Source organism: Mobula hypostoma, chromosome 3 (genome assembly GCF_963921235.1).
Source record: "Mobula hypostoma chromosome 3, sMobHyp1.1, whole genome shotgun sequence".
NCBI lineage: Eukaryota > Metazoa > Chordata > Chondrichthyes > Myliobatiformes > Myliobatidae > Mobula > Mobula hypostoma.
Genome location: NC_086099.1, coordinates 69,772,333 through 69,797,737, shown reverse-complemented (window position 1 = coordinate 69,797,737; position 25,405 = coordinate 69,772,333). Strand labels below are relative to the sequence as shown.

Genomic DNA, 25,405 nt, shown 5'->3' with positions numbered 1-25,405 from the left:
TGCCACAGGAAACAGTTGAGCCCAGTTCATTGGCTATATTTAAGAGGGAGTTAGATAAGGCCGTTGTGGCTAAAGGGATCGGGGGTATGGAGAGAAGACAGGTATAGGGTTCTGAGTTGGATGATCAGCCATGATCGTACTGAATGGCGGAGCAGGCTCGAAGGGCCGAGTGGCCTATGCCTGCACCTATTTTCTATGTTTCTATCCATCTGCTGGCGAGTCAGTATCCTGAAAGACCTCACCATGAAGACAAAAGAACACTCCAAGCAACTGTGAAAAGGTTATTGAAAAGCTCAAGAAAATACAAGAAAATTTCCAAGTCGCTGAATGTCTCTTGGAGTACAGTTAGGTCAATCATCAAGAAATGGAAAGAATATGGCACAGTGTAAATCTGCCTGGAGCAGGCTGTCCTCAAAATCTGAATGAGTGTGCAAGAAGGGGACTAGTGAGGGAGGCCACCAAGAAACCATTGACAACTCTGGAAGAGTTATAAGCTTCAGTGGCTGAGATGGGAGAGACTGCACACACAACAACTGTTGTCTGGGTGCTTCACTGGTTGTAGCTTTATGTGTGAGTAGCAAAGTGAAAGCTACTGTTGGAAAAAAAACTCACGAAATCTCAGCTAGTTTTCCAGAAGGCACGTGGGAGACTCTGAAGTCAGCTGGTAGAAGGTTCTATGGTCTGATGAAACCAAAACTGAGCTTTCTGGCCATCATAAACACACCTGAAGTGCGGTGATGGCTACGTCATGCTGTGGGGTTGCTTCACTGCAGCAGGACCTGGAAGAGTTGTGAAGGTAGAGGGTAAAATGAATGCAGCAAAATACAGGGAAATCCTGGAGGAAAACCTGATGCAGTCTACAAGAGAACTGCAACTTGCGAGAAGATTTCTTTTCCTGCAAAACATTGACCCCAAGCATAAAGCCAAAAGCTACACAGGAATGGCTTAAAAACAACAAAGTTCATGTCCCAGAGTGGCCAGGTTAGAATCTGACCTCAATCTAATTGAGAATTTGTGGCTGAACTTGAAATGGCCTGTTCACTCATAACCCCCATGCAATCTGACAGAGCTTGAGCAGTTTTGCAAAGAAGAATGGGGAAAAATTGCTGTGTCCAGATATGCAAAGTTGATAGAGACCTATCCACACAGACTCAAGGCTGTAATTGGTGCCAAAGGTGAATCTTCTAAATACTGACTTGAAAGGGGTGAAAACTTAATGAAGTCAATTATTTTATGTTTTATATTTGTAATTAATTTAGATAACTTTGTAGAGATCTGTTTTCACTTTGACACAAGAGTCTTTTTCTGTTGATCAATGTAAAAAAAAGCCGAATTAAATCCAGTGTAATTCAATGTTGTAAAACAATAAAACATGAAAAATTCCATCATGGGTGAATACTTTATATAGGCATTGTATGATGAAAGTCTGGTATCAGCTATCCGATTGTTTTGAATTCTGATGGTTTAACATTGGCTTATGCACTCAGCTTAAACTCACTTGGTTTGCTGGAAAATTTGCTATAATATGTAACACACTTAAAAATGAATTTAAAGTGTGGAATAAATTATTAGTCTAGAAAATCTAGCTTCCACCTCCACCAAAGTGCAGGATTATTTAATTTTTACTGTACTTATTCCTTTACTTGAGCTTTTGAGTTAATCTTTTGTACCATTATTCTGTTTTACTTTGCTACTTGTAACTTGCATTTATGCCCTCTCATCTGTCATCTTCTATTTTACGTATATGGTCACCTCTTTGACTCTGCCTTTCCTCACATTCAGCTTTTTATCCAATTTACTCCACGCCCATTATGACTTAAACTAATTCGCGTTCTGGTAATGTCAGAATTCTCAACCTTACAACTTTTCTTTATACATCTATTTGTGATTTTGTGATTCTTTCCCCCACTTCTTTTCCAGCTTTAAAACCTTTTAGATTGCTGTGATTCATTAATACAGGGGCTCAGGTTATGAATGAACTGACTTTTATGCCATCGCATGAGGCATGCATTTCTGCATGTTTGTGATTTTTGAAATTGTGTATTAGGTATTTTATTTCTCTAACCTAAAGTACTGATATGTGCTATCTACTTCTGTTTTTTATAATAATATTTTTTTAATATAATTTTATAAATAATTTTTTATTTATACCAATCCAAAATTCATTGTCAGTGGAGAGGTTTCATACAATAAATTTTAGTCATTTGCCTGACCTCATTTTATCTTTTCATGTTTTCTGCAAGTGATAAACGTTTTTGATTTTTGCAGTGCACCAGTCTCCACAATCAGTGAGAGTTCAATTTTTATCCTCTTTTGGAATTTTGCTTAACACAAGGGGTGTCATTCCAAGTGCCTATTAATCTCAAATAATTACCTCTATCCAGCTTCATCTTGCTTACCATTGTTTGAAATAGAAAGGGTACATTGTATGTGAAATAAAAGCAGAATGGTAGAAATAACCAACTGGCTGGTCAGCATCAGTGAAGAGAGAAAAAAGTTAATACTTTGGGTTATGCCTATTTGCCAGAGCTGAAGTATCATTGCCCTGAACCTTCTTTGCTGCTGCTGTCTGACTTGCACCTTTACAGCATTTTCAGTGTTTTTCATATTCCTGGTGTCATCTGTTTCCTGTTTCCTGATGCAGTCTAATTGCAGTGGTAACATATTGATTGAGATCTGCAAAGGAAAGTAGATAGAATGCTAAAGTGAATCATTTTTAAAGTTTCAATATAGCCAAAATATCAAGTGACCTCAATCTTGTACATATGTATATTAAATCTCCTATTCATATTTGTACTTGTGTTCAGTCTTTCCACGAGCTTGCTCTCACCCTGGTAACCTCAAAACTGTGCTGCTTTAATGTTGAGCTCTAGACCAATTATTAATTTCTTTCTTTTAGTTTGTTTTCCAGAACCCAATTTTTAAAAAATAATTTTTCTGTCATCCTTTATGATGCTCTATAAGACTTTGCCCATACAGACATTTGACCTAAAACTTGGTCCTTTATCTTGTGTGAATTTGTTAAATTTAGTAAATGCTTTTGGGAAATGCTGTATGAAGCTTTTTTGAAATGCAAATTGTTAATGAGTGTTTAAAATTTCTTATGGGGAAGTGCTCTTTTAAAAAAAAAAGAACAAAATGTAATTGTTTAATACTATAGTTTAAATTTATATTGTTACCGTGTTAAAACCTGACAATTTTCAGTAGTATCAATTTAGTTGTGGCTCTTAAAAGTATCCTCTGTTAAAGCAGTTGTATTTGAAAAGCTACCATGATGATATTTCTTTTTTTCCTGTGATTAGTGGATTTGCAGCACTTTCATGAGTGTTTGAAGTTTTTTTCCTCTATTAGCTCAATAATCAGAGATGTTAACCTTTATAAACTTAAAATTTTGTGGTATTTCTGAAAGCTACATTTGTAAATGGGGTTAAAATGAATTTGTTATCTATAGTTATTCATCCCCACTGGTTAAATTTATAGAATAATTACTAAAACAGATCCCATTCTTGAAATCATTCTCAATATTTTCCATGTTGAATTATTTGGTATATAGAAAAATAACTATACAAGTAAAAACAATATTTTATACTTATAAATGAAATGTAAACCAAATAGGCTTGATTATGAGTTTTGTGTTCCTTAACATTAATTTCATTCTTGTGCCAATTATTTATTTTCAGAATGATTAATAAATCTATGATAACTGCAGTATTGAATAAAACCATAAGTAGGATCAAATTATGTTCAGTATTTGGGTGTGATGCATTCATTCCATGAATTCAAGATTGTTTTAAGTTGACACCACTGGTACTAGCTGGGTGCTTCTTATTTGTGTTCTGAATGTGGGTATTTTTATAGGGTAATCTTTGATCCTGAATTTCTGAATGCCTTGAGTTAATCTCCGTTGTTTAAAGTCCAAAAAGTACTTCAGGTTGAACCATTGGTATTTTGGGGAAAAAAATCAGTTTTGGTTACTATTATTATATAAAACAGGGGCAATTTACAGTTTACATTTAATTCTGTACATTTTTAAAAGTGGTGAAAATAGTATAATGTGAAATCTTTTTCCAATATATCTACTTTGTATTTATGCAGGAGGGCGATATCAACTAGAAATTAAAATTCCAGAAACATATCCATTTAATCCTCCAAAGGTGAGACATGGCTATATGTTTGTAGATAAGTTAATGGGAAGAATTGCTGAACTTGTAATTTTGAAAGTAGTATAGAATTATACTTTTAACTTGATTGTCTTGATTAGCCTTTTTATAGCTAGTATTAAACATTGTTGATCCTTGAACACTTATTGTATTTTCAAATGAATGTTATGTTTTTAAAATTTTCTAACAGCTTTTAAAGAATATTGTTTTGTGCTCATTCTGCTCATGAAAATAGCTGCTATCAGTGTAATAGTTGTAGTTTAAAAAATGCATACTGAGATGTAAGCTAACAAGTTATTAGAAGTGTTGAGGGCTTGCTTCCTTTTTATGAGACATTAAATTTACTTGAACTTAAAGGATGGGTGTAAAAGACCTTGAGAATTCCTTTGGTAGATTGGCTAATTTTTTTTTATACATCCATACTTAACATTGCTAAAAACGGATCATTTAATTGTTATTCATAGGATCTTGAGATGTAGAAATAGGATGTAGTGTTACGATGGTTCCAGAAATACTTTATTGGTATAAAATATTTTGGGACATTCTAAGGTCATTCTGTTATTTCAAACAAGAGAAAATCTGCAGATGCTGGAATCAAAGTAATACACACCTCTGCTAGCAGGTCAGGCAACATCTATGGAAAGAGTAAACAGTCGACATTTCAGGCTGAGGCCCTTCTTCAGGACTGGGGGAAAGAAGAAATGGGAAGTCCAATCTCTTTTTTCCCCCAGCCCTGATGAAGGGTCTTGGCCTGAAGCGACAACTGTTTACTCTTTTTCATAGATGCAGCCTGGTCAGCTGAGTTCCTCCAGCATTTTGTGTGTATTGCTCTTCTATTATTTTCTTGTTTGATTCCTTTAAGATTTTTAATGTGCTCTTGTCTCTGCATTCACTCTGCTGTTTGCCCATTATCCCAACCATAAGGTGTTCTTTGTATGATGCAATATATCATAAATGTAAATCAGAAATGGTGTTTGGTGTGTTCTGTAGTGAAGTATGACTATGACTAAATGTCACAGAGATCTAAAAACATATGGTCACAACTTGGTGGGGGTGGGGGAATGTTGAATTTCTGTTTGTTTCCACTCTGAAGAGGTGCTTCATTTTGTTGCAAGTGGTCAGAAACCTTGCTTGCTTTCTGCTGGAAATACTGAGACCATTGGACTGACACTCAGATATAGTGCAAAATAGTATTCCACTGATACATCTTTAGTGAAAAATTGTACACTTCCCAGTTAATTTTGTTTTTCTTACTATCTGCTTCCTCACCAAACCCTTGTGTTTGGTAATTACAATAAGTAGAAGCAATAAAACTTACACATTTTTAGGATCCTCTTGCTGTTTGGTAATGCTGTGTAATTTCTTGGCTCATAAACTTTGTTTATCAAGATAGATTTAAGTCATATACTTTTGTGATTTTCTGTTTCTAGTGTCCTAGCTTGCCTTGTGTTCTCATGACAAGACAAATTTTGTTCATTTTCAAATAATGGAAGTAGTGTGGCGAATATATTTAAATGATTGTGTTAGGATTTAAAAAATTAAAATATTTTTTAACCAAAGAAGGATTTAATAAGTGAAGTTGTGTTTTGGAAAATTTATATTTTAAGTTTTATTGGTGATTTTCGATTTTAGTCTTGCATGTCAATTGCAGTACCAAAAATAACCTGGATTTTAAAAGTTTGTTGATAACTTATTAACAATTGCTGTTGTAGCTTGATGGCCTGAGACCAGTTCAGTATACAGACATCCCACCCTGCAAAAACTCATTTCAGGGAGGTAGCATCATCAATTTGTGGGAGACTCCCGGGAGAGGTGGGATGTCTGCAATAGAGTCGCTCCTTAGCAGCTGGCCAGTTAGTTTAAATAACGTTAGCTATGCTAATGAATGAATGACACCTGTTAAACTCACCTCAACATGTCTTTTACAGTCTTAACCCACCATGGGCAATAGAAAAGTCACTGTTGCAAACAGTGCAGCGAGCAACACTGTCATTATTTTAACCCCTTTTAGGCAGGAGTACACTTTAGTGTAGTCTGGGGTGATGTACGTATTATATATTTTTTGGAACACTCTGCCATGGCGCGCTTACGCTCTCGCTCTCTCGTGGTCGCTCGCGCTCTCTCTTGCTTTCTCTCACTCGCTCTCAAAAAAATTGATTTCCGTGATATTGTATATAATTTGCGGGCATCAGGGAGCCACTATTAATATGCGGGAGACTCCTGGAACTTCCGGGAGAGCTGGGATGTCTGAGTATATTGGATATTAATTGCAGAATTTAATTTTTGTTGCCAGTATCAATTGTTTCTTTGTTCAGGAGTTTTCAACCACCCTTAAATATTTGGGAATCAAGTAAGGGTGTCTTAAATATTGGCATTGTTGATCAGAAACTTTATCCTAGAAACTTTAGTATGAGGAATATTGATTATTGTCATTTGGGATTATTGCAGACATTTGGCATTGTAGGTATTAGTTCAGCTGTGCTCAGAAAAGAATTCTTTAGTTTTTCATGATTATGTATTGGGAATTAGATTTAATCTTTCCACTTTCTATGAAATATTGATGAAAATGGTTGTATTTTGCAGGTTCGGTTTATCACAAAAATTTGGCATCCAAATATTAGTTCAGTAACGGGAGCCATTTGTTTGGATATTCTGAAAGATCAGTGGTGAGTTTCTCTGCCTTTATTTTCGCAATTAATCTAGATTTTTAGCCAGTAGTCTATTATTTGTTGTAAATGTGCATGTAGGTTTTAGGGAGTTGTATTATTTATTTTGAAGTCTCCATCACAAAATTGTGAAGTATTTTCTTCACAATTAACTGGTGCTCTTGGGGACTATTTTCAAGTCATTTTAAAGTTGTACTTTATGAAGTAATTAATAGTATATTTTTTGTTCTTTTTTGGTATTAATATATTCGCTTATAAATTTGAGATTAGAATATGTTTGTAACAATTTGAGTTTGAAATCCTGAACAGGAGAATTATATTGCCCCACCAAGGACAGAACATAATTTTCCCTGAGCATTGTTAGGCATATTCTACTTTGAAAACTGGACTTTTATTCTGTCAGTTTTTTTTATTCATCTTCTATCTTTGCATTATCAAAGGGCTGAAAGAAAGACAAAGTAACAAAATCTATCACTTTTAAATCGATCTTGTTGGCAGTCATTTGGTGTGCGCTAGACTTGTATGTCTGATTTGTTGTCAAATGTAAGTGTACCAGGTCTGTTAGATCTGGATGATAGGACTTTGTAGAGTAGATTGTATATAATTGAGAAGAGTGCAAGAAATTCTGCCTGTAATCCCTGTTCTTGACGCTGCTGTCAGTAATCTCCTCTGATTAAGACTTGATGAAAGGGTTTCAACCCAAAACATACACTGCCCATTTCTCTCTATAAATGTTGCCAGTATTGTTGAATTCTGCCAGCCTTGTTGAATTCTGCCAGCTTTTTGTGTGTTGTTTCAGTAAACTTACCTGTTTTGTGTCATTCTGAATCTAATTGCCTTGTGCATATAGATTCAAGTGCCACCATTATTTCTCCTCCAACATCTGCAGTTTTTCTGACACTGAAGTTTGACATCTTTGGTTTATTGGAGTTTGCTGTTTGCTTCCAGATGTTGTTGGTGCAAATTTTCCTAACTTTACATCTAGTAACTTGCCAATTGACCACAATTATATTTCTAAATTTAAAATTTCTTTTCTTTAAGTTACACTTTAAAACATTAATGCTTATTACTTACTTTGGATTAGCCTTTGAAATTTCAGTGATATTGTATTTTATTCACTGCATTTTTATTTTCTACCTATCTGTTAAACACATGGGACAGGTTTCCTTTCTAAACCATTTGTGAAATTCCAGTAATCCAGCACCTTCCAGACTATTGGATGTTACCTCAACACAATTTTACATTTTTTTAAACACATTGTATGGTAATGTAATACATTTTTCTGTGAACCCAATAATCTTTAAAGGTGTGTGGGTTGCTGAGCCATCTGGATTTCTGAACAGTTGAATACCAGATTATTGGAGTTTTACTGTACATAAATTTGGGCTGCACAGCCATTGTTCCCAGGATGAGTGCCCACATCATAAAACTTACCACAGTGTTATACATGATATCCGAAGAATGAGAGGAGATCTTATAGAAACATATAAAATTATGAAAGGAATAGATAAGATAGAGGCAGAACAGTTGTTTCCACTGGTAAGTGGGACTAGAACTAAGGGACGTAGCCTCAAGATTTGGGGGAGTGAATTTAGGATGGAGAGGAGGAGGAACTGCTTTTCCCAAAGAATGGTGAATCTGTGGAATTCTCTGCCAATGATGCAGTGGAGGCTACCTTAGTAAATATACAAACCCCATTTCCAGAAAAGTTGAGATATTTTCCAAAATGCAATAAAAACAAAAATCTGTGATATGTTAGTTCGCATGAACCTTTAGTTAACTGACAAAAGTACAAAGAAAAGATTTTCAATAGTTCTACTGACCAACTTAATTGTATTTTGTAAACATACACAAATTTAGAATTTGATGGCTGCAACACACTCAACAAAAGTTGGGACAGAGTTAAAATAATATTGAAAAGTGCATGGAGAGAAAACAACCTCGGTCATCAAGGGAATGGCGGCGTAAGGAAAAGGTCTCTCGACAAAAAAGAAGGTAAACTGCCCCAAAATCGAATTTAGACAAATACTTAATATTGCATAACTATATTAATAAAAGGGGCAAGGATGATGTCTAAGAACAAGAATAAAAAGTCCGCTTCGAAGGCTGATAAACATAAAGAGATGCAGCAAGGCGACGGGCCTAGCTCCCCCACGGCAAGCCAGGACGGAGATAATGAGGGGGAATCGGTGACTCTGTCTTTGATTCTCGGAGAGATTCGCGAGTTCCGACAAGATAACAGCAAACAGCTGGAAGATATTAAAGGAGAAATAGTAAAAACTAACTCGCGGATAGATGAAGCCGAAGCGAGGATTGTTGGAATTGAAGAGAAGCTACAAAATGCAGAGGAGGTGATAGCAGAAATGCTGAAGCTACAAGACCAACTCCAGTGGAAACTAATAGATCAAGAAGGCCGCTCGAGAAGGGAAAATGTGAGGATCTACAGAGTTCCCGAAGGAACCGAAGGTAAACCCGGATTGATGATTCCCTTCGTGGAGAAGCTGCTTAGAGAGAACCTTGATATACCGGCCGCAAAAGATCTACAGATAGAAAGGGCTCTTCTCATCAACACAGTAATATTGCTAACGTAAGCACCCCTAGTCTAAATGTTTGTTGTTGTTTTTTTTTGGAAAATAGAGAATTAACACAAGTAAAGGGAAAGATTTGGGAAAGGGATAAAAAAAAGTGAAAAAATTAAGTAAATAAGTACATAGGGATTGGATAATTATGTCTGCCGGCAGGAACAAGCATGAACAAATTGGGATATAAACACCTACAATGGTTGGTATATAGGCTTGTATGCAACATTTTGGACCAGTGGAAATGGTCCGGAAGGGTTGTATGGAAACTATTATTACCATTTTTCTTAACAACTAATTTCATTACTTAGCCTAATAGGTTAGATTTACCACAGTACATAATTACCTATTTAAATGTTTATTTTCCTTTTATATCATCTCAATGTGTACTTAAGAATGTATAAATAATTGTAGTTTTATACATATAAAAAAATGGAAAAGGTTATATGTGTGAAAAAAGTACATGATAATTGTGAATTCCTTATCCAAATAAAAATAAAATTATAAAAAAAAAGAAAAGTGCACAGAATATTCAAGTATCAGTTCAAAAGGAACATTTCTCAATGCAAGATTGCAGAGAATTTAGGTCTTTCAACATCTACTGTACATAGTATTGTGAAAAGATTCAGAGAATTCAGAGACATCTCAGTGCGTAAAGGGCAAGGTCGGAAACCACTGTTGAATGCACGTGATCTTCGAGCCCTCAGGCGGCACTGCCTAAGAAACTGTCATGCTACTGTGACAATTATAGCCACCTGGGCTCGGGAGTTCTTCGGAAAACCATTGTCACTCAACACAGTCCGTCGCGGCATCCAGAAATGCAACTTGAAACTGTATTGCGGAAGGAGGAAGCCATACATCAACTCCATGCAGAAACGCCGGCGAGTTCTCTGGGCCTGAGCTCATCTCAGAGGGACCGAAAGACTGTGGAACCGTGTGCTGTGGTCAGATGAGTCCACATTTCAGCTAGTTTTCGGAAAAAACGGGCGTAGTGTTCTCCGTGCCAAAGATGAAAACGACCATCCAGATTGTTATCAGCGAAAGGTGCAAAAGCCAGCATCTGTGATGGTATGGGGGTGCATCAGTGCCCACAGCATGGATGAGTTGCATGTATGTGAAGGTACCATTGACTCTGAGGCGTATATTAGGATTTTAGACATATGTTGCCATCAAGGTGACGTTTCTTCCTGGGACCTCCATGCTTATTTCAGCAGGACAATGCCAACCACATTCTGCACGGGCTACACCATCGTGGCTTTGTAGACACAGAGTGCGTGTGTTTGACTGGCCTGCTGCCAGTCCAGATCTATCTCCTGTTGAAAATGTATGGTGCATCATGAAGAGGAGAATCAGACAACGGAGACCATGGGCTGTTGAGCAGCTGAAGTCTTATATCAAGCAAGAATGGACAAAATTTCCAATTGTAAATCTACTACAATTAGTATCCTCAGTTCCAAAACGATTAAAAAGTGTCATTAAAAGGAAAGGTGATGTAACACAGTGGTAAACATGCCTCTGTCCCAATTTTTGTTGAGTGTGTTGCAGCCATCAAATTCTAAATTTGTGTATGTTTACAAAATACAATTAAGTTGGTCAGTAAAACTATTGAAAATCTTTTCTTTGTACTTTTGTCAGTTAATTGTTCACGTGAATTAACATATCACAGTTTTTTTTCATTGCATTTTGGAAAATATCCCAACTTTTCTGGAAATGGGGTTTGTATTTAAGACAAGGCTGAGTAGATTTTTGCATAGTAGGGGAATTGAGGGTTATGGGGAAAAGGCAAGTAGGTGGAGATGAGTCCATGATCGGTCAAATCAGCCATGAAGTTGTTGAATGGCGGAGCAGGCTGGACGGGCCAGATGGCCTACTCCTGCTCCTATTTTTTATGTTCTTGTATGCTTGAACTCTACGTAAGGTAGAAAAATAAAATGTGTTGATGGAAATGAACGGGAAAGTTTTGATTCTAACTTTGATTTTACATATAATAAGTTAAAACACTTTGATATGGCGTGTTCTATCTATACTTTATTGTTGCCAAACAATTGATACTAGAGCGTACAATCATCACAGTGATGTTTGATTCTGTGCTTTGCGCTCCCTGGTGTACAAATCGATAGTAAATGTTAAAAATTTAAATTATAAATCATAAATAGAAAATAGAAAAGGGGAAGTAAGGTAGTGCAAAAAAACTGAGAGGCAGGTCTGGATATTTGGAGGGTACGGCCCAGATCCGGGTCAGGATCCATTCAGCAGTCTTATCACAGTTGGAAAGAAGCTGTTCCCAAATCTGGCTGTACGAGTCTTCAAGCTCCTGAGCCTTCTCCCGGAGAGAAGAGGGATGAAAAGTGTGTTGGCTGGGTGGGTCGTGTCCTTGATTATCCTGGCAGCACTGCTCCGACAGTGTGCGGTATAAAGTGACTCCAAGGACGGAAGATTGGTTTGTGTGATGTGCTGGGCTGTGTTCACGATCTTCTGCAGCTTCTTCCTGTCTTGGACAGGACAACTTCCATACCAGGTTGTGATGCACCCCAGAAGAATGCTTTCTACGGTGCATCTGTAAAAATTAGTGAGGGTTTTAGGGGACAGGCCAAATTTCTTTAGCTTTCTCAGGAAGTAAAGGTGCTGGTCGGCCTTCTTGGCAGTGGACTCTGCTTGGTTGGACCAAGTCAGGTCATTTGTGATATTGACCCCGAGGAACTTAAAGCTTTTGACCTGTTCCACTTGCGCACCACCGATGTAAATGGAGTCGTGTGGTCCGCTACTCCTTCTGAAGTCAACAACCAATTCCTTCGTCTTGCTGACATCGAGGGATAGGTTATTGTCTTCACACCATGCCACCAGGTTCTTAATTTCCTCTCTATACTCAAACACATCATTACCCGAGATACGGCATACAATTGTTGTGTCGTCAGCAAATTTATATATTCAGTTTGATGGAAACTTGGCTACACAATCATGGGTGTACAGTGAATACAGCAGGGGGCTGAGTACACAGCCTTGTGGGGCACTGGTGCTCAGAGTGATTGTAGAGGAGAGCTTGTCCCCTATTTTCACAGCCTGGGTCCTGTCTGTGAGGAAGTTGAAGGTCCAGCTGCAGATCTGAGTGCTAAGGCCCAGGTTCTGGAGCTTAGGAATCAGTTTATTTGGAATGATAGTACTAAAGGCAGAGCTGTAGTCAATGACAAGGAGCCTTACATATGCGTCTTTATTCTCCAGGTGTTCTAAGGAGGAATGTAGGGCCGGAGAGATGGCATCTACCGTTGAGCTGTTGCTCCGGTAGGCGAATTGCAAAGCGTTGAGGTTGACCGGTAGGCTGTGGTTGATGTGTGCCATAACCAATCGCTCAAAGCACTTCATAGCAATTGATGTCAGAGCCACAGGTCAATAGTCATTCAGGCATGCCACCTTGCTCTTCTTCGGCACTGGGATTATCGTTGCCTTCTTAAAACACAAGGGGATCTTAGATTGAAGCAAGGAGTAGTTGAAGATGTCTGCAAACACTCCAGCTATCTCGCTTGCACAGGCCCGGAGAACCCGTCCCGGCACGCCATTTGGGCCCGTCGCCTTCCTTGGATTTATCTTCAGGAGGGCCCTTCTAAAGTCCTCCTCAGTGACGATGAATCTCGATGCCACCAGGTCCGGTTCATCCGGAGGGAACGGGACATTCGTCTTCTGTTCAAATCTTGTGTAGAATACGTTAAGTTCGTCAGGAAGAGAAGCGCCACAGTTATTGATATTCCCAGCCTTTTCTCTGCACCCAGTGATCTCATTTAGACCCTGCCATGGTCTACCGGCATCCCTCTGGTTAGTCTGGGCTTCCAACTTGGCTGGATATTGCCTCTTGGCGCCCTTAATGGCTTTCCGAAGTTCATGTCTGGATTCCGTGTAGCGACTGGTATCCCTGGACCTAAAAGCCGCAACTCTAGCCTTCCAAAGGGACTTGACCTCATAATTCATCCAAGGTTTCCGGTTACGGAATACCCGGATCGTCTTGCGAGACACACAGTCCTCTGTGCATTTCCAGATAAAGTCCGTGACAGCTGAGGCATACTCATCGAGGTTAGCTGCCAAGTCCTTGAATACTAACCAGTCCACCGATTCAACGCAGACACAGAGGACCTCATCCGTTTCCTCCGTCCAACGCGACACCACTTTTGACACCGTGATCTCCTGCTTCAGTTTCTGTTTGTAAGCCGGGAGGAGGAGTACGGCCTGATGGTCCAATTTTCAGAAGTGAGGTTGTGGGACGGAACGGTAGGCATTCTTGACTGCTGTGCAGCAGTGGTCAAGTATATTCGGGCCTCTAGTGGGGCAGGAGACATGTTGGTGTATCTTTGGCAGTGCCTTTCCGAGGTTGGCTTGGTTAAAGTCCCCGGTTGTAATGAGCAAAGCCTCTGGATACCTGGTCTCAAGTTCACTGATGTTGCCATACAGTATGTTCAGAGCATACTCCACGTCCGCCTGAGGGGGAATGTAGACCGCTGTCAGTCTGACCGAGGTGAATTCCCGTGATAGATAGTAGGGACGACACTTCACCGACAAGTGTTCCAGGTCCGGGCTGCAGGAGCTTGTCAGTGCCACTGTGTCTGAGCACCACACAGTGTTGATCAGTAGGCAGACACCACCTCCCCTCGTCTTGCCCGAAGACACCATGTGGTCCATCCGATGGATCGAAAATCTCTCTGGTCGGATGGCACAGTCGGGGTGGCAGGGGAGAGCCAGGTCTCGGTGAAACAGAATACACAGCAGTTCTGCATCTCCCTGCAGTAGGTGAGTCTCCCTTTAAGATCATCCACCTTGTTCTCTATGGCTTACACATTAGCTAGTAGGATGGTGGGCATAGGGACCCTGAAGCCCCTCAGCTTCAATCTGACTAGCAGCCCAGCTCTTTTCCCATGCTTCCTCAGTAAATAGTGCATCGTTCCAGGTTTCCATTGATGCAGTGTGTTGTTGTCAGCTCTTTGAGGTTGGTGGACGCATCCCGCGGAGATCGATCGGCGGGTCGTGTCGTCGGGTGCTCCAGGTCGGGCCGAGTGAAGGGGGAGGCTCCGCTGCCACTTCTAGCCGCCGGGGGCCCGGGCTGTCGATTGGGTCAGGCCCCGAAGCCGACACTTAATCCCAGAGGGTCGGGGTCCTGGCTGAAACAAGTCCGTGAGCTAAGTCACGGTTGCAGAGGCCTCCGCTGCAGCTGAGCCTCAGGCTCAATTTCTGAGGTCGGCGTTGGAGGCCTCACTTCCGGCAGCTGTGGGTGTCCACCAACGGGGCTTTACGGTGGTCACTCCGGGGAAGCGTCTGGGGCACCTTGAGGTCTCCGATGTCACTTCTGTGTGTTCATCTGCTCGGGAGAGGTGCTGGTCGGAATGGGCCGTGTCTCCAAGTGCTCCGGCAGGGTAGCAGACGGCGGGTCTCTGGTAACACGGTGGGCCTCGCTGGTCGGGTCCAGGTGCGGTCCGGAGTTGAAGAAGCAATTCTGGTGCGGTGATCTCCAGCTGGGTCAGTAGCTTTGCCAGGGTGTTGTTGATTTTGCTAGATGTAGCAGATTGGAGGTTTAGAAGGGTTTCTCGGGTATAGGATAGTGTAGAGGGCAGTTTTTCGGGAGAGCACGCGCAGAGTCGCCAGATACCGGCACCATCTTGAAAATCGTCATGAATCTTCACTCCATGGGGTCAGAAGCAGAAGATCCAGGAAGACCCAAGTCATATTCAGCTGTGGTTGATAAGTGGTAAATAACATTCACATCACATTAATGCCCATTTTAAATCACTTACTATTGACGATCAACAGCATTATCATTACTGAGTGCTCAACATCAATTACCGTTGACTGTAATCTTTAACAATCACATAGATGCTATGGCTTTAAGAACCATATCAGAGTATGGGTGTTCTGTGTCATTTGACTTGCCTCCTGAACCTTAAAACTTTTCCAGGAGTGTGCTGGAATATACTACTTATGTCTGGATGAAATGTGTTTTCACCAACTCTCCAGGAAAGTCGTCTTGATTGGGGGCAGGGTGTGTGTGTGTGCGTGCTGCCGCCGTGGGCATGCACGTTCGTCTGTCCACAGGCACCCCATGGCTGCATTGTGCGCTATCTACTCACCAAGACTACTCAGCCTTTGACTTCTACCACCTGGGATAAAGACAGCAGGCATCTGGCAATGTAATCATCTACAGGCTTTAAACCTACACCTTCCATTTTAGTCACTACCTTGGCTTAGGAATGCATTTTTGATTGGCTGTTGTTGCTAAGTATAAAAACCAGAGCTCCATTTCAGTTCTATGGCAGTAGCTTCACTACAGTGAATTTGGTGATTCTAAAGGAGGCCAGTCATCCACATCTCGGGTAGATAGAGATGTTCAATAAACTTGCTTGCCTAACATCCCAATCTGGAAAATGGATTTTAAACAAATGCTAGTAAATGACTAAATGCATGGAGTAAAATGCAAAAAAAAAGTTAGAAGAATTTCAGTTTGCAGATGTAGGGATAAGAGAAGTCTCTGGGGGCACTAAATAGAAACTGGCACAGAACAGCTGGTAGTTGTAAAATTTTCTTCTCAGTTGAACTATTTACATTTTTAACTTTTCCATCAGGTCTGCTTTGCATATTTGTTAGTTTCCTCCACCTACCTCTGTCCTTCCAGTTCTTCCTGTTTGTTCACAAGTGGGGGGCTTTTTCTCTGACCTGTGATGTTCATCTATTGCAGCAAAGTATCACTAGCCAAGGACTGAATTTGTGTTTTTTTTTTGGTCAGCGTTACTTTGGATTTTTGTAGATACATCCCTCATTACTGAGGAAAGTAAAAATATCTTTAGTGAAGTTGAAGGCATTTTTAATTGGACATTTTTTCAGACTTGCTGCTATTGAGTGTTTTATTTATATTTAAAGTTGATTGCTGCCACTTGTGTTTTCATAACTTGGAATGTATTTAACTGGAGCTGAGCAATTGTCAGGGCAGCGTACAGTAAATTTCAGTCTTTACTTGAAGGTACTGCAACTGATTGGGGCATCAAGCCCCTTGGTGGTGGTTTTAATTAGTAATTACTGAAGTAAATTTCATTACTTGTGTGAATTTGTTGCATTTCCTTTAATTGCCAGTCTGATTTTATTCTTTTTACAGCATTCTTATAAAAACTTTACCTGCCCTCTTCCTTCAGCCCTGCAAATCTTTTCCTTTGAGGTACTTATCCAACTCCCATTTGAATACTACAGTTGATTCAGAATCAGAATCAGGTTTATTATCACCGGCATGTGACATCTCTGTCCATTGCTGCTTTGGCTAGTGCATACTAGATCTCAACCAGTTGTTGGATTTAAAAATAAAATTCATCTTCATTGTCTCCTAATTCTTGATCCTTCCATCAATGGGAATAGTCTCTCTCTATCTGCTCTGTCTGCACACTAATATATTCAGCAGATCATCTTGCAGCTGCCTCTGTCCCACAGAAATTGGTTTAGTTTCCATCATCTATCCACACAACTGAAGGCCTTCATTTCTGGAAGTGCTTCAGTAAAGCCCTTCTTCGCCCTCTGTAGCCATTTATATCTTTCCTAATATGGGATGCAGAAAACAGATTAACTTTTAATGTGAAGTTCCCTGTTCCTCTATGTTATTAAAATGTGCAGTAATGGCTGCTTTCCAACAATGAGAGATGTTTAGTGCAATATTTTATGATCAACTGTGCAAATTGAAGTTGTCCTTAACATTGGCTTTTCCATGTACGAAGATGCACTTTAACAGCACAAAGAGACATTAGATGAACGCTGTTTTTCTTCTATGTATTGTAGGCATTATTTGAGTGGCATATCTTGATCGTTTATGCTAAGAGAGAGGTTGCTGAGCCTTTTGTACTCTGAAACCTTCTAGTATCAATTATTTAATAATGTCCTTTTCAATATTTTTAAAGACTATTGAATTGTTCAGGAATTGTTGAGTGAACTGTATAGAAGCTAGGAATTTTAAATTAATGGAGCTTTAAACTTTGTTCAGTCATCAAACAAATTTTTAAATTCTCATTTCTCTAGGGCAGCTGCTATGACTCTACGGACAGTTTTGTTATCGTTACAAGCCTTATTGGCAGCAGCTGAACCAGATGATCCACAAGATGCAGTAGTCGCACAACAGGTTAGCAGATATTTGCCAACAGCCAATGTGAATAGATGACATGTTTTTTTTAATTGACAGATTTATTAAGAAGTTAAGTAGTGCTCTTATTGATCTTCACTACCCAGTGTTCCAGTATTATGCAATGAAAGCTTATCCAAGAATCAGTCAAAAGAACTAGAATAGCAAATATACAAGAATAGGTAACTTCGACACATTGAATTACAATGCAGCATCACTTTTATTAATGACATCGAGGGAACACTTCCCATGTTATAAGTTGCCATTCACCTCTACCTATTGATATCAATGGAAAATGTGAAAATTTGGGTCATGTTTCTGTACTTTTAATGTTCGAATTAAAATTTAATTTACTTCACCAAAATATCTTGAATAAAATTTAATAAAGGCAAAATAGGCTATGTTTCCACAATACCATGCCTATTAACTTAATTAGAGAAAATTGAGAAGCAAGAGTAAGCCACATGGTTCCTTGATTCTGCTGTGCCATGGAATAACATTAAGCTGATCTGACTTTTGTACTCAACTGGAGTCACTGGAATACCAGGCAGGCCAGCTAGTTGTGGAGAGGGAAACTGTTAAAGCTTCATCTTTCGTCAAATTTGTTTAAATGAGATCACTTCAGTCTTCCAAACTTGTTTTGCTCCATCAATCCTATTGAGACAAAATTCCTTATCTTTGGAGTCGGTCGGTTCAACCTTTGATACACCACCTTCCAGCCTAATATTAGCCTTAAGACGGTGTAATATTGAATCAGGTTCACGGGTCTGGCAAGTGAGACAGGAAATTCACTGACTTTGAATAAGTATATTAATAATTTATTTACAAACAGTAAAAATTCAACCATTCATGTTCCCGAAGTTAGAGACACTACTGAATACTCAACAAACATACATACATTCAACAACCATACTTTGATGAAAGTGCGTGCAGAATCCCCAATGGCTTCGCTTTAAACAAAGGAAGAAGAGAGTAAGCCCCTTCCACGTGCTATTTTATATACTCAGGATATTTGAAACGAGACACCAGGTAGTCATCCAATGGGAAAAGCAGCTGCAGCTTCTAAACTATCCAATCACAACGGAAGAAACTTCCAACAATCAGAATTAGGCATGCCCCCACCCCCCCCCCCACAGGACACCCCACCCCTTGAAAGATGCAAACATGGTGATCCAACCCTCAAACTAGTCTGACTCTCACGAACACCCAACTAAGTTATACATAGATCACAGGAGTACAATACCCGGTACTATAAACCCAGTAATCACCTCCCAGTGTACCACCGTAGTCCACCAGCCTCCCTGTGCCCCAAGAGGCCACCAGCCCCACCTTGGAGTGTAATAGCCAATGAGCTGGTCCCCACTTAATTTTATGCACTAACTCTTAGATACGATCAACCAGGTGAGTGATGTTAGGTGCAGGAATGTAGGGGCAGCATTTTTGACCAATAACAGTACAGGTGCCACCTTCCTTTGTGAGCAGGTAATCCAAGGTCATCAAAATCAGTTCTCAGGGCAGTCTGGCCGTACCATACTGAGAAAAGCTATCGTTTAAAACATCCGTCCTTTGTAATAGCCCTCTTACCAACCAGCATGAGTAAGGTGCTCATTCTTGGCACTGGGGTGGCATACATACAGCACCACATATCAACTGCACCACCCTGTGGGAACAACGGGTAGGCCTAGAAACTGCATATCCAGTAAGTGCCATACAGCTTCTAAGTGGCCAGCCTCACAACACCATTTGGCTTAGACACAGCTATCCCAGGATACTGTTCCTGTTCACACTTGCTATCCACTGTGTGCCTTATACTTGTACTCAGCATACCACCTACACCAACACTGTCAGGTAGGGAAATCATTGAGGGTCACTCACTCTACCAGGGCTATTGAGGCTCATGTCTATTAAGGTTGTTACCATACTCTGGTTGAGGGTTTGGCTGGAAGACTGCTCCCTCCCAGCTCCCCTAAAACAGAATACCAAAACCCAAGAAGCCTGATAATTCCCCCACAGTCTTTGTCAGAAGGATCAATATGTACATCTGTGATGTAGTAAGGAGTTTTCACACAAACTCCGCAATCTGGTTCAGTGTGCAAATTCAAACGTCATCCACAGGATCTCCTACCACAAATCAGCATTCACCACTTGCCATTCTGTAATGCAGGGAGATAGAAATGCACTCACTCCTGATCAGTCGCTAGATATTTATAAAACACAAAAACAACTCAGCTACAAGAATTGCTCCCCAAATGCTCAATTCCCTTTGAAATGTAGGCTTTTCATATCGGGAATAAAGTTGCACAAATTTCTAACAGATTTCAACTCAAATTTTACATGGCCAGTATGAAATGAGTCATCCCTAAATGGGGAAACAAGTAACGAAGTAACATATTAAGAAACAATAAACACATAACAGATTTAGAAAACAAGAAACAAAGTAACAGATGAAACACAAAACACAAATCATAAAGCCCAGACAGTACTCCTTTTCTTTAAAACTTCCTTTGGAACTGCAAAAACTTAAAACAGACAGTTAATTTCTCAGAGAAACAGCATACTTATCAAAGAACAACTAATAAAAAAAACCTTCTGAGCGGGACCCAACTCTTAAAGGCAAAGTCCACACACAATGCACACGCAAACATGCGTGTGGCCACACCTCACATTTCTTCGCATTCAGATCATTCATGCTCTATTTACAGGGAAGAGGTGCAGGCTGAATGACCCCTTTCCTACTACGAGGCACAAATATACTAACTGCCCCCAAATTCCCACTGCTGGCGAACATTCGCCGATATCCTTTGCAGGGAACCCTGAATGGAATGCAAGGAATTTGGCAGAGGACAAAAGGAATGCTTTTCTGCAGCGGACTTGAAGAAGGACCCTTCCCCCTCAACAGTCTCCCTTCTTTGCTTTTCCATATAGAACTTCCTCCACGTTCATTGGTGGGGTAGGAACCCCATTTGCTTGCTCCTCAGGAACCCCAGTTTTAAGCAGCTAAAAGCATCCCTTTACGGGTTATACAGAATCCCCACACCCTGTCTGCTTATCTCATTTCTATACCCGGCTCTGGGCACCCTCTTCAACATACGCTAATCCTTGTAATAATTGAACCACTGTGTTTATAGGATGACCAACAGCTGGTGCCATTAAAGACAGCACTATCCCTTTTATTGGGAAAACTGCCTCCAAAACCATGTGTCCTACCATTCCAGAAGTTAATTTGTATCTTCTAGTCAGATACCACTATAGCAGAATATTTCTGCGAAAAGAGACCACTGGCAAAGAACTTCAGTACCCTTCTCTACAGTGCTTCACTCCGCTTGGGGTTTTAAATTCCATTCAGTAAGAGTGAGATACCTAAGTTTAACTGCTGCCATTACCTGAATCCATAGTGATACATTATGCTCAGGGGAAGCAAGCAGTGTTCTCAGGGCGTTATTGATAGCATGTTGGGATGATAGGCTCCCTAATGTACCCAGCTTTCTGTCAGATACAATCACTCTGGTATCCCCTTCATCCCATATTCTCAATAACCAAGCAGCCAAAGACTCCCCAGCCTTTTGTCCGTACCTATCCCCTAAACTCGCTAAATACTCAACTGAGAATTCTCTGAGCTCTGTTGTCTCACACAATGGCTCAGTCTGACTAAGTAGACAATGGGTGCGCCCCTTGGGGTGCAGACTGGGGCGATGAATATGGAGATCCTGGGCTGCCCAGGCATCAAGATCCCCCTCTCGGATGTGGTCCAAAGGAATGTGAAGCAGTACATTTGGCATCAGCTTGGCTGCAGGAACTGTTGGGAGGTGATGTGATACGTCATCCAACCACCTTAGGGGCTCCACTCCAGATTTGTGTAAGATTTACTCCTTAGCCTTCTCTTCTCCCGAAGATGCCCACAAGGCAGTGGAATCCGTAACCCTGGATAGGGGCCCATACCGGGTACTGTCAGCCGGAGCCAGCTGAGCCCAGGACTCATGTAAGGCAGGGTCTTCACGCCCTGTAGTAGTGACATATGGAGCCACTACCTATGTTTTTATATATACTTACTGTAATATACAGGTTTTAACTATTAAGTACTGCTGTCAAAAGCAATGAATTTCATGACATATGCCGGTGATATTAAACCAGATTCTGATTCTGCAGTGTACAGGTATATATCCAGTTATAACATATCACAACAGAAGCTGTTGTCTCAGAGCTGTCCATTACACATCTCCCCTACATTCCTGAGCCTCCTCCCCTCCCCCTCCTGAGAGGAGGAAGCTGCGTATTGATAGCCCCCACAGCAGCTGTGGGAACGTGTAATTACTGGACTGGCCCGTACTGTTTTGGACTCTCAAGGGTGATCACTTCGAGGATTAAACTGAGGGGTCCATGTATTCTCTCTCCCTCATTTTCATCATCCAGTCAAACATCCCTATCTCCCAGCCTCATGATAGGATCATCGTCCTGTCTCAAAATGGCTCGAACCTTAACGGGATCAGATTCCCAATTGGCCCTTCAAGCTGCCTCTAAATTCTGCACTTTCATTAGCCGACAGGCTATTTATATATTCATTTCTCCGAAATTCGTAGCCCTACTCTGAGCCATCAGTCGTGATTTGCTCAGAATAATACAGCGCTGGCTGAGATCTTCCAACTCATTCTTAAGACTTGCTATTGTTTTATACTGATGACTTACAATTGCTGCAAATAGCCAGAAAGCATCCTGCTGGCTAACTTTCCTCCTGGGAAAACCCAACAATTTAAGTATGGAAACAATATGATGTCCAATTTCAACCCCAGTGAAATTTAACTGCTGTGACCTATCTACCAACATTCCATAACCTATTAGTAAGTTAGTGAGACTTCCAAAACCTGCGCTATTACCTGTCCACTCTGGGACTCTGCATCTCTCAAACAGTAGGTCCTCTCTTTTAAATAACCTCTTAAAGAAATGCATTTTTGCTGAATAAGTCAGACACTGCTCACAGCGCCAAGTGTAACATTCAATCAGGTTTGTGGGTCCTGCAAATGAGACAGGAAATGCAGTGACTTTGAATAGGTATATTAATAATTTATTTACAAACAGTAAAAATACGACCAAACATTCATGTTCCCAAAATTACAGACACTACAAAGCTGAATACTCAATAAGCATACTTATTTAAAAGTGCGCGCAGAGCATACTTTCCCAGTCGTCTCGTCTGGCCCATCCGGCCTGCTCTGCCATTCAATAAGTTCATGGCTGATCAGACCATGGACTCGTCTCCACCTATCTGCCTTTTCCCCATAACCCTTAATTCCTCTGCTATGCAAGAATCTATCCAACCTCCTCGTAAATGTATTTTACAGAGGTAGGCAACACTGCTTCATTGGGCAGAGAATTCCACAGATTCACCACTCTTTGGGAAAAGCAGTTCCTCTTCATCTCCGTCCTAAGTTTACTCCCCCAAATCTTAAGGCTATGTCCGCTAGTTCTAGTCCACCTACCAGTGGAAACAACTTTCCGGCCTCTGTCTTATCTATCCCTTTCATAATTTTATCTGTTTCTCTAAGATCTCCTCTCATTCTTCTGATATCATGTATCACACTGTGGTAAGCTTTATGATGTAAGCACTCATCCCGGGAACAAAGAGGGAGCAAGTCCCTTTCACGTGCTATTTTATATACCCAGGACACCAGGCAGTTATCCAATGTGAAAAGCAGCTGCAGCTTCTAAACTATCCAATCACAATGGAAGGGTTTTGAACAATCAGAATAAGGCATGCCCCCCCCCCCAAGGACAGACAGTACACTGGACAGTCCTCTGCACAGTGAGGCAATAAATGCTTGTTCTAATGTGAAGTGCCTTTTATAATAAGGTGACATTGAGCAGTGCACACCAGGATGATTCCTGCTGGCAGCAGCTGTTGCAATTGACTTTATTGTTGAGATTAAGGTTGAACTCAGATTAATCAACATTGCCCCTTGTTCCAGAAATTGTGGATGACATGCAGGGTTGCCAACATTTTTGAACTGGACTTTGCATATCTGAAAAGAAGACCATCTATCTCGTAATCCAAGTCTGCAGTAAAGATTATGGCTGAAAATGAGAGAGGATTCAACATCCTCTGCTGTCTGTCTGATCTCTGGGGTACACTTTATGATGAGCCTGGGTCTTGACTCACCCCTCGGACTATAATAACCGCAAGATTAATGATCTTTCTAAAAGAACTTTTAAAGGAATAAAATGTTGCATTTCAATTACCATACATGTACTGGCCCTTTTTGCCCAGATTTTTCCTTTTGCTTTGGGATAAGCACATATAAATTTGAGAGATTGACCAAAAAGCCTCTATATAGAGAAGGACGGAGTTTTTAAGGATGGATGGGCAAAATGTATCCACTTTCCTGATAGGAGTGGGCAATAATATACCCTCATAGAAAAAAGTTTAATATATTTGTTTTATAATTTTGCACATTGCCTTTAGAGTTTAATGATCAGATTTTGGGAATGTAAAACTGAGAGATTCCAGTTTATATTTTTAAAAATCATTTTGCACAATCTCTACATTTAAAAAGGCTTGTTGATGGAGCAAATGCTGCTCCTTTTTTGGGCTTGTGACCCTTCCTCCAACAGGCATTAATAAATTCTATTTGCAATCTGTCCCTGTTGTTGGAATACAATGTTGGCAATCTAATGACAAGATAAAATTAAGGTTAGTTTTGTTGATCCTTTTCCTTCTCCTTCCTGGTCTGATCCTTCTCCACTCAGTTAACTATGCCTTACTATCATGTGAGGAATGGCTAATTCACATTACCTGAAACTGCGTGACTTGTCTTTGGAAGTATAAAGGACGTGAAAATTTTGATCAGTATTCATTAAATGTTACAAAAAGGCACATTTGTTTGATTAGTTTGATATAGTCTGGCACATCAGAATAACAAAATACTTTAAAAATTATTAATTAATTGCAAATAATTGCATTATTGCACTGCCCTTTTTGTCCCATGTATGTCTCAAATACTTAGCTAACAGTGCAGTACTTTGAAAGTGAGTAGGGGTCCTAAAGTCAATTTCCATAGTGCAAGTACCCACAAAAAGCAGTAATCACATAACCTGTCCAATGATGTTGCTCGAGGACTCCAATTTGACATATTTAAAAATAATAGCTTCAATCTGCTGCTAAATTTAAAAGTTTTGTGAAGCTATTTCTTTTATATTCATTCAAATAAAATTTTAATTCTAGAAGCACCTTTTTCTTGGAGTTTGTGGAGTGTGGACATTCTTATCCCTGGAGTTGACCAGGAATTGAGTATTAATAATGAAATTCTTATTGGCTAGCAGTGAAACTTCATTTGCTTGAAAATTTGTGGAAAATTGTTCAATTATATTTTTGCCATTTCATTTTGTTTCATTCTGATGTGATTCTTTCTTTTTGTCTTTAAAGACTGCTTTTTTGTATTTGATAGGATGAGTTTTTGGCTGTAAATAATTTGATCCTAAGCTTTTTGTAGATTTCAGAGAAGGGTGTTATGATCATTAAGTATGAACCAGATTGGTTTTTTTGATCCATTATATCATTAAACTCCTCATCATAGCAACAGTAATGTATTTTCTTACCACCTTCATTTAAGCTGTATACTTATGGATTACATTCTCTCTGCAGTACAAGCAAAATCCAGAGATGTTCAAACAGACAGCCAGACTCTGGGCGCACGTGTATGCTGGAGCACCCGTTCCTAGCCCCGAGTACACTAGAAAAGTAGACAAATTGTGTGCTATGGGCTTTGATAAAGTGAGTAATATAAGGAATTTGAACCAATATGCAATAATAGTTAATTTATAAGCAATTTCTCACATATAATTTAATTTTAGCAGTTTTATTCTAGTTCTGCATTGGTAATG

General features: G+C 40.0%; 1 protein-coding gene across 4 annotated transcripts in view; it reads left to right on the top strand.

Moving 5' to 3' along the window:
• ube2kb (ubiquitin-conjugating enzyme E2Kb (UBC1 homolog, yeast)) overlaps window positions 1–25,405 on the top strand; it is a 134,685-nt gene that overhangs the window by 59,398 nt on the left and 49,882 nt on the right. For all 4 annotated transcript variants that reach the window (XR_010017357.1, XM_063043280.1, XM_063043279.1 and 1 more), the window contains 4 exons: window positions 4,096–4,154; window positions 6,744–6,826; window positions 17,434–17,533; window positions 25,167–25,295. Coding sequence is in view for 3 of the 4 variants with exons in the window: in XM_063043280.1 (XP_062899350.1) it covers window positions 4,096–4,154; window positions 6,744–6,826; window positions 17,434–17,533; window positions 25,167–25,295 (371 nt within the window). In the remaining variant the exon portion in view is untranslated. The remainder of the gene's footprint in view (window positions 1–4,095; window positions 4,155–6,743; window positions 6,827–17,433; window positions 17,534–25,166; window positions 25,296–25,405) is intronic.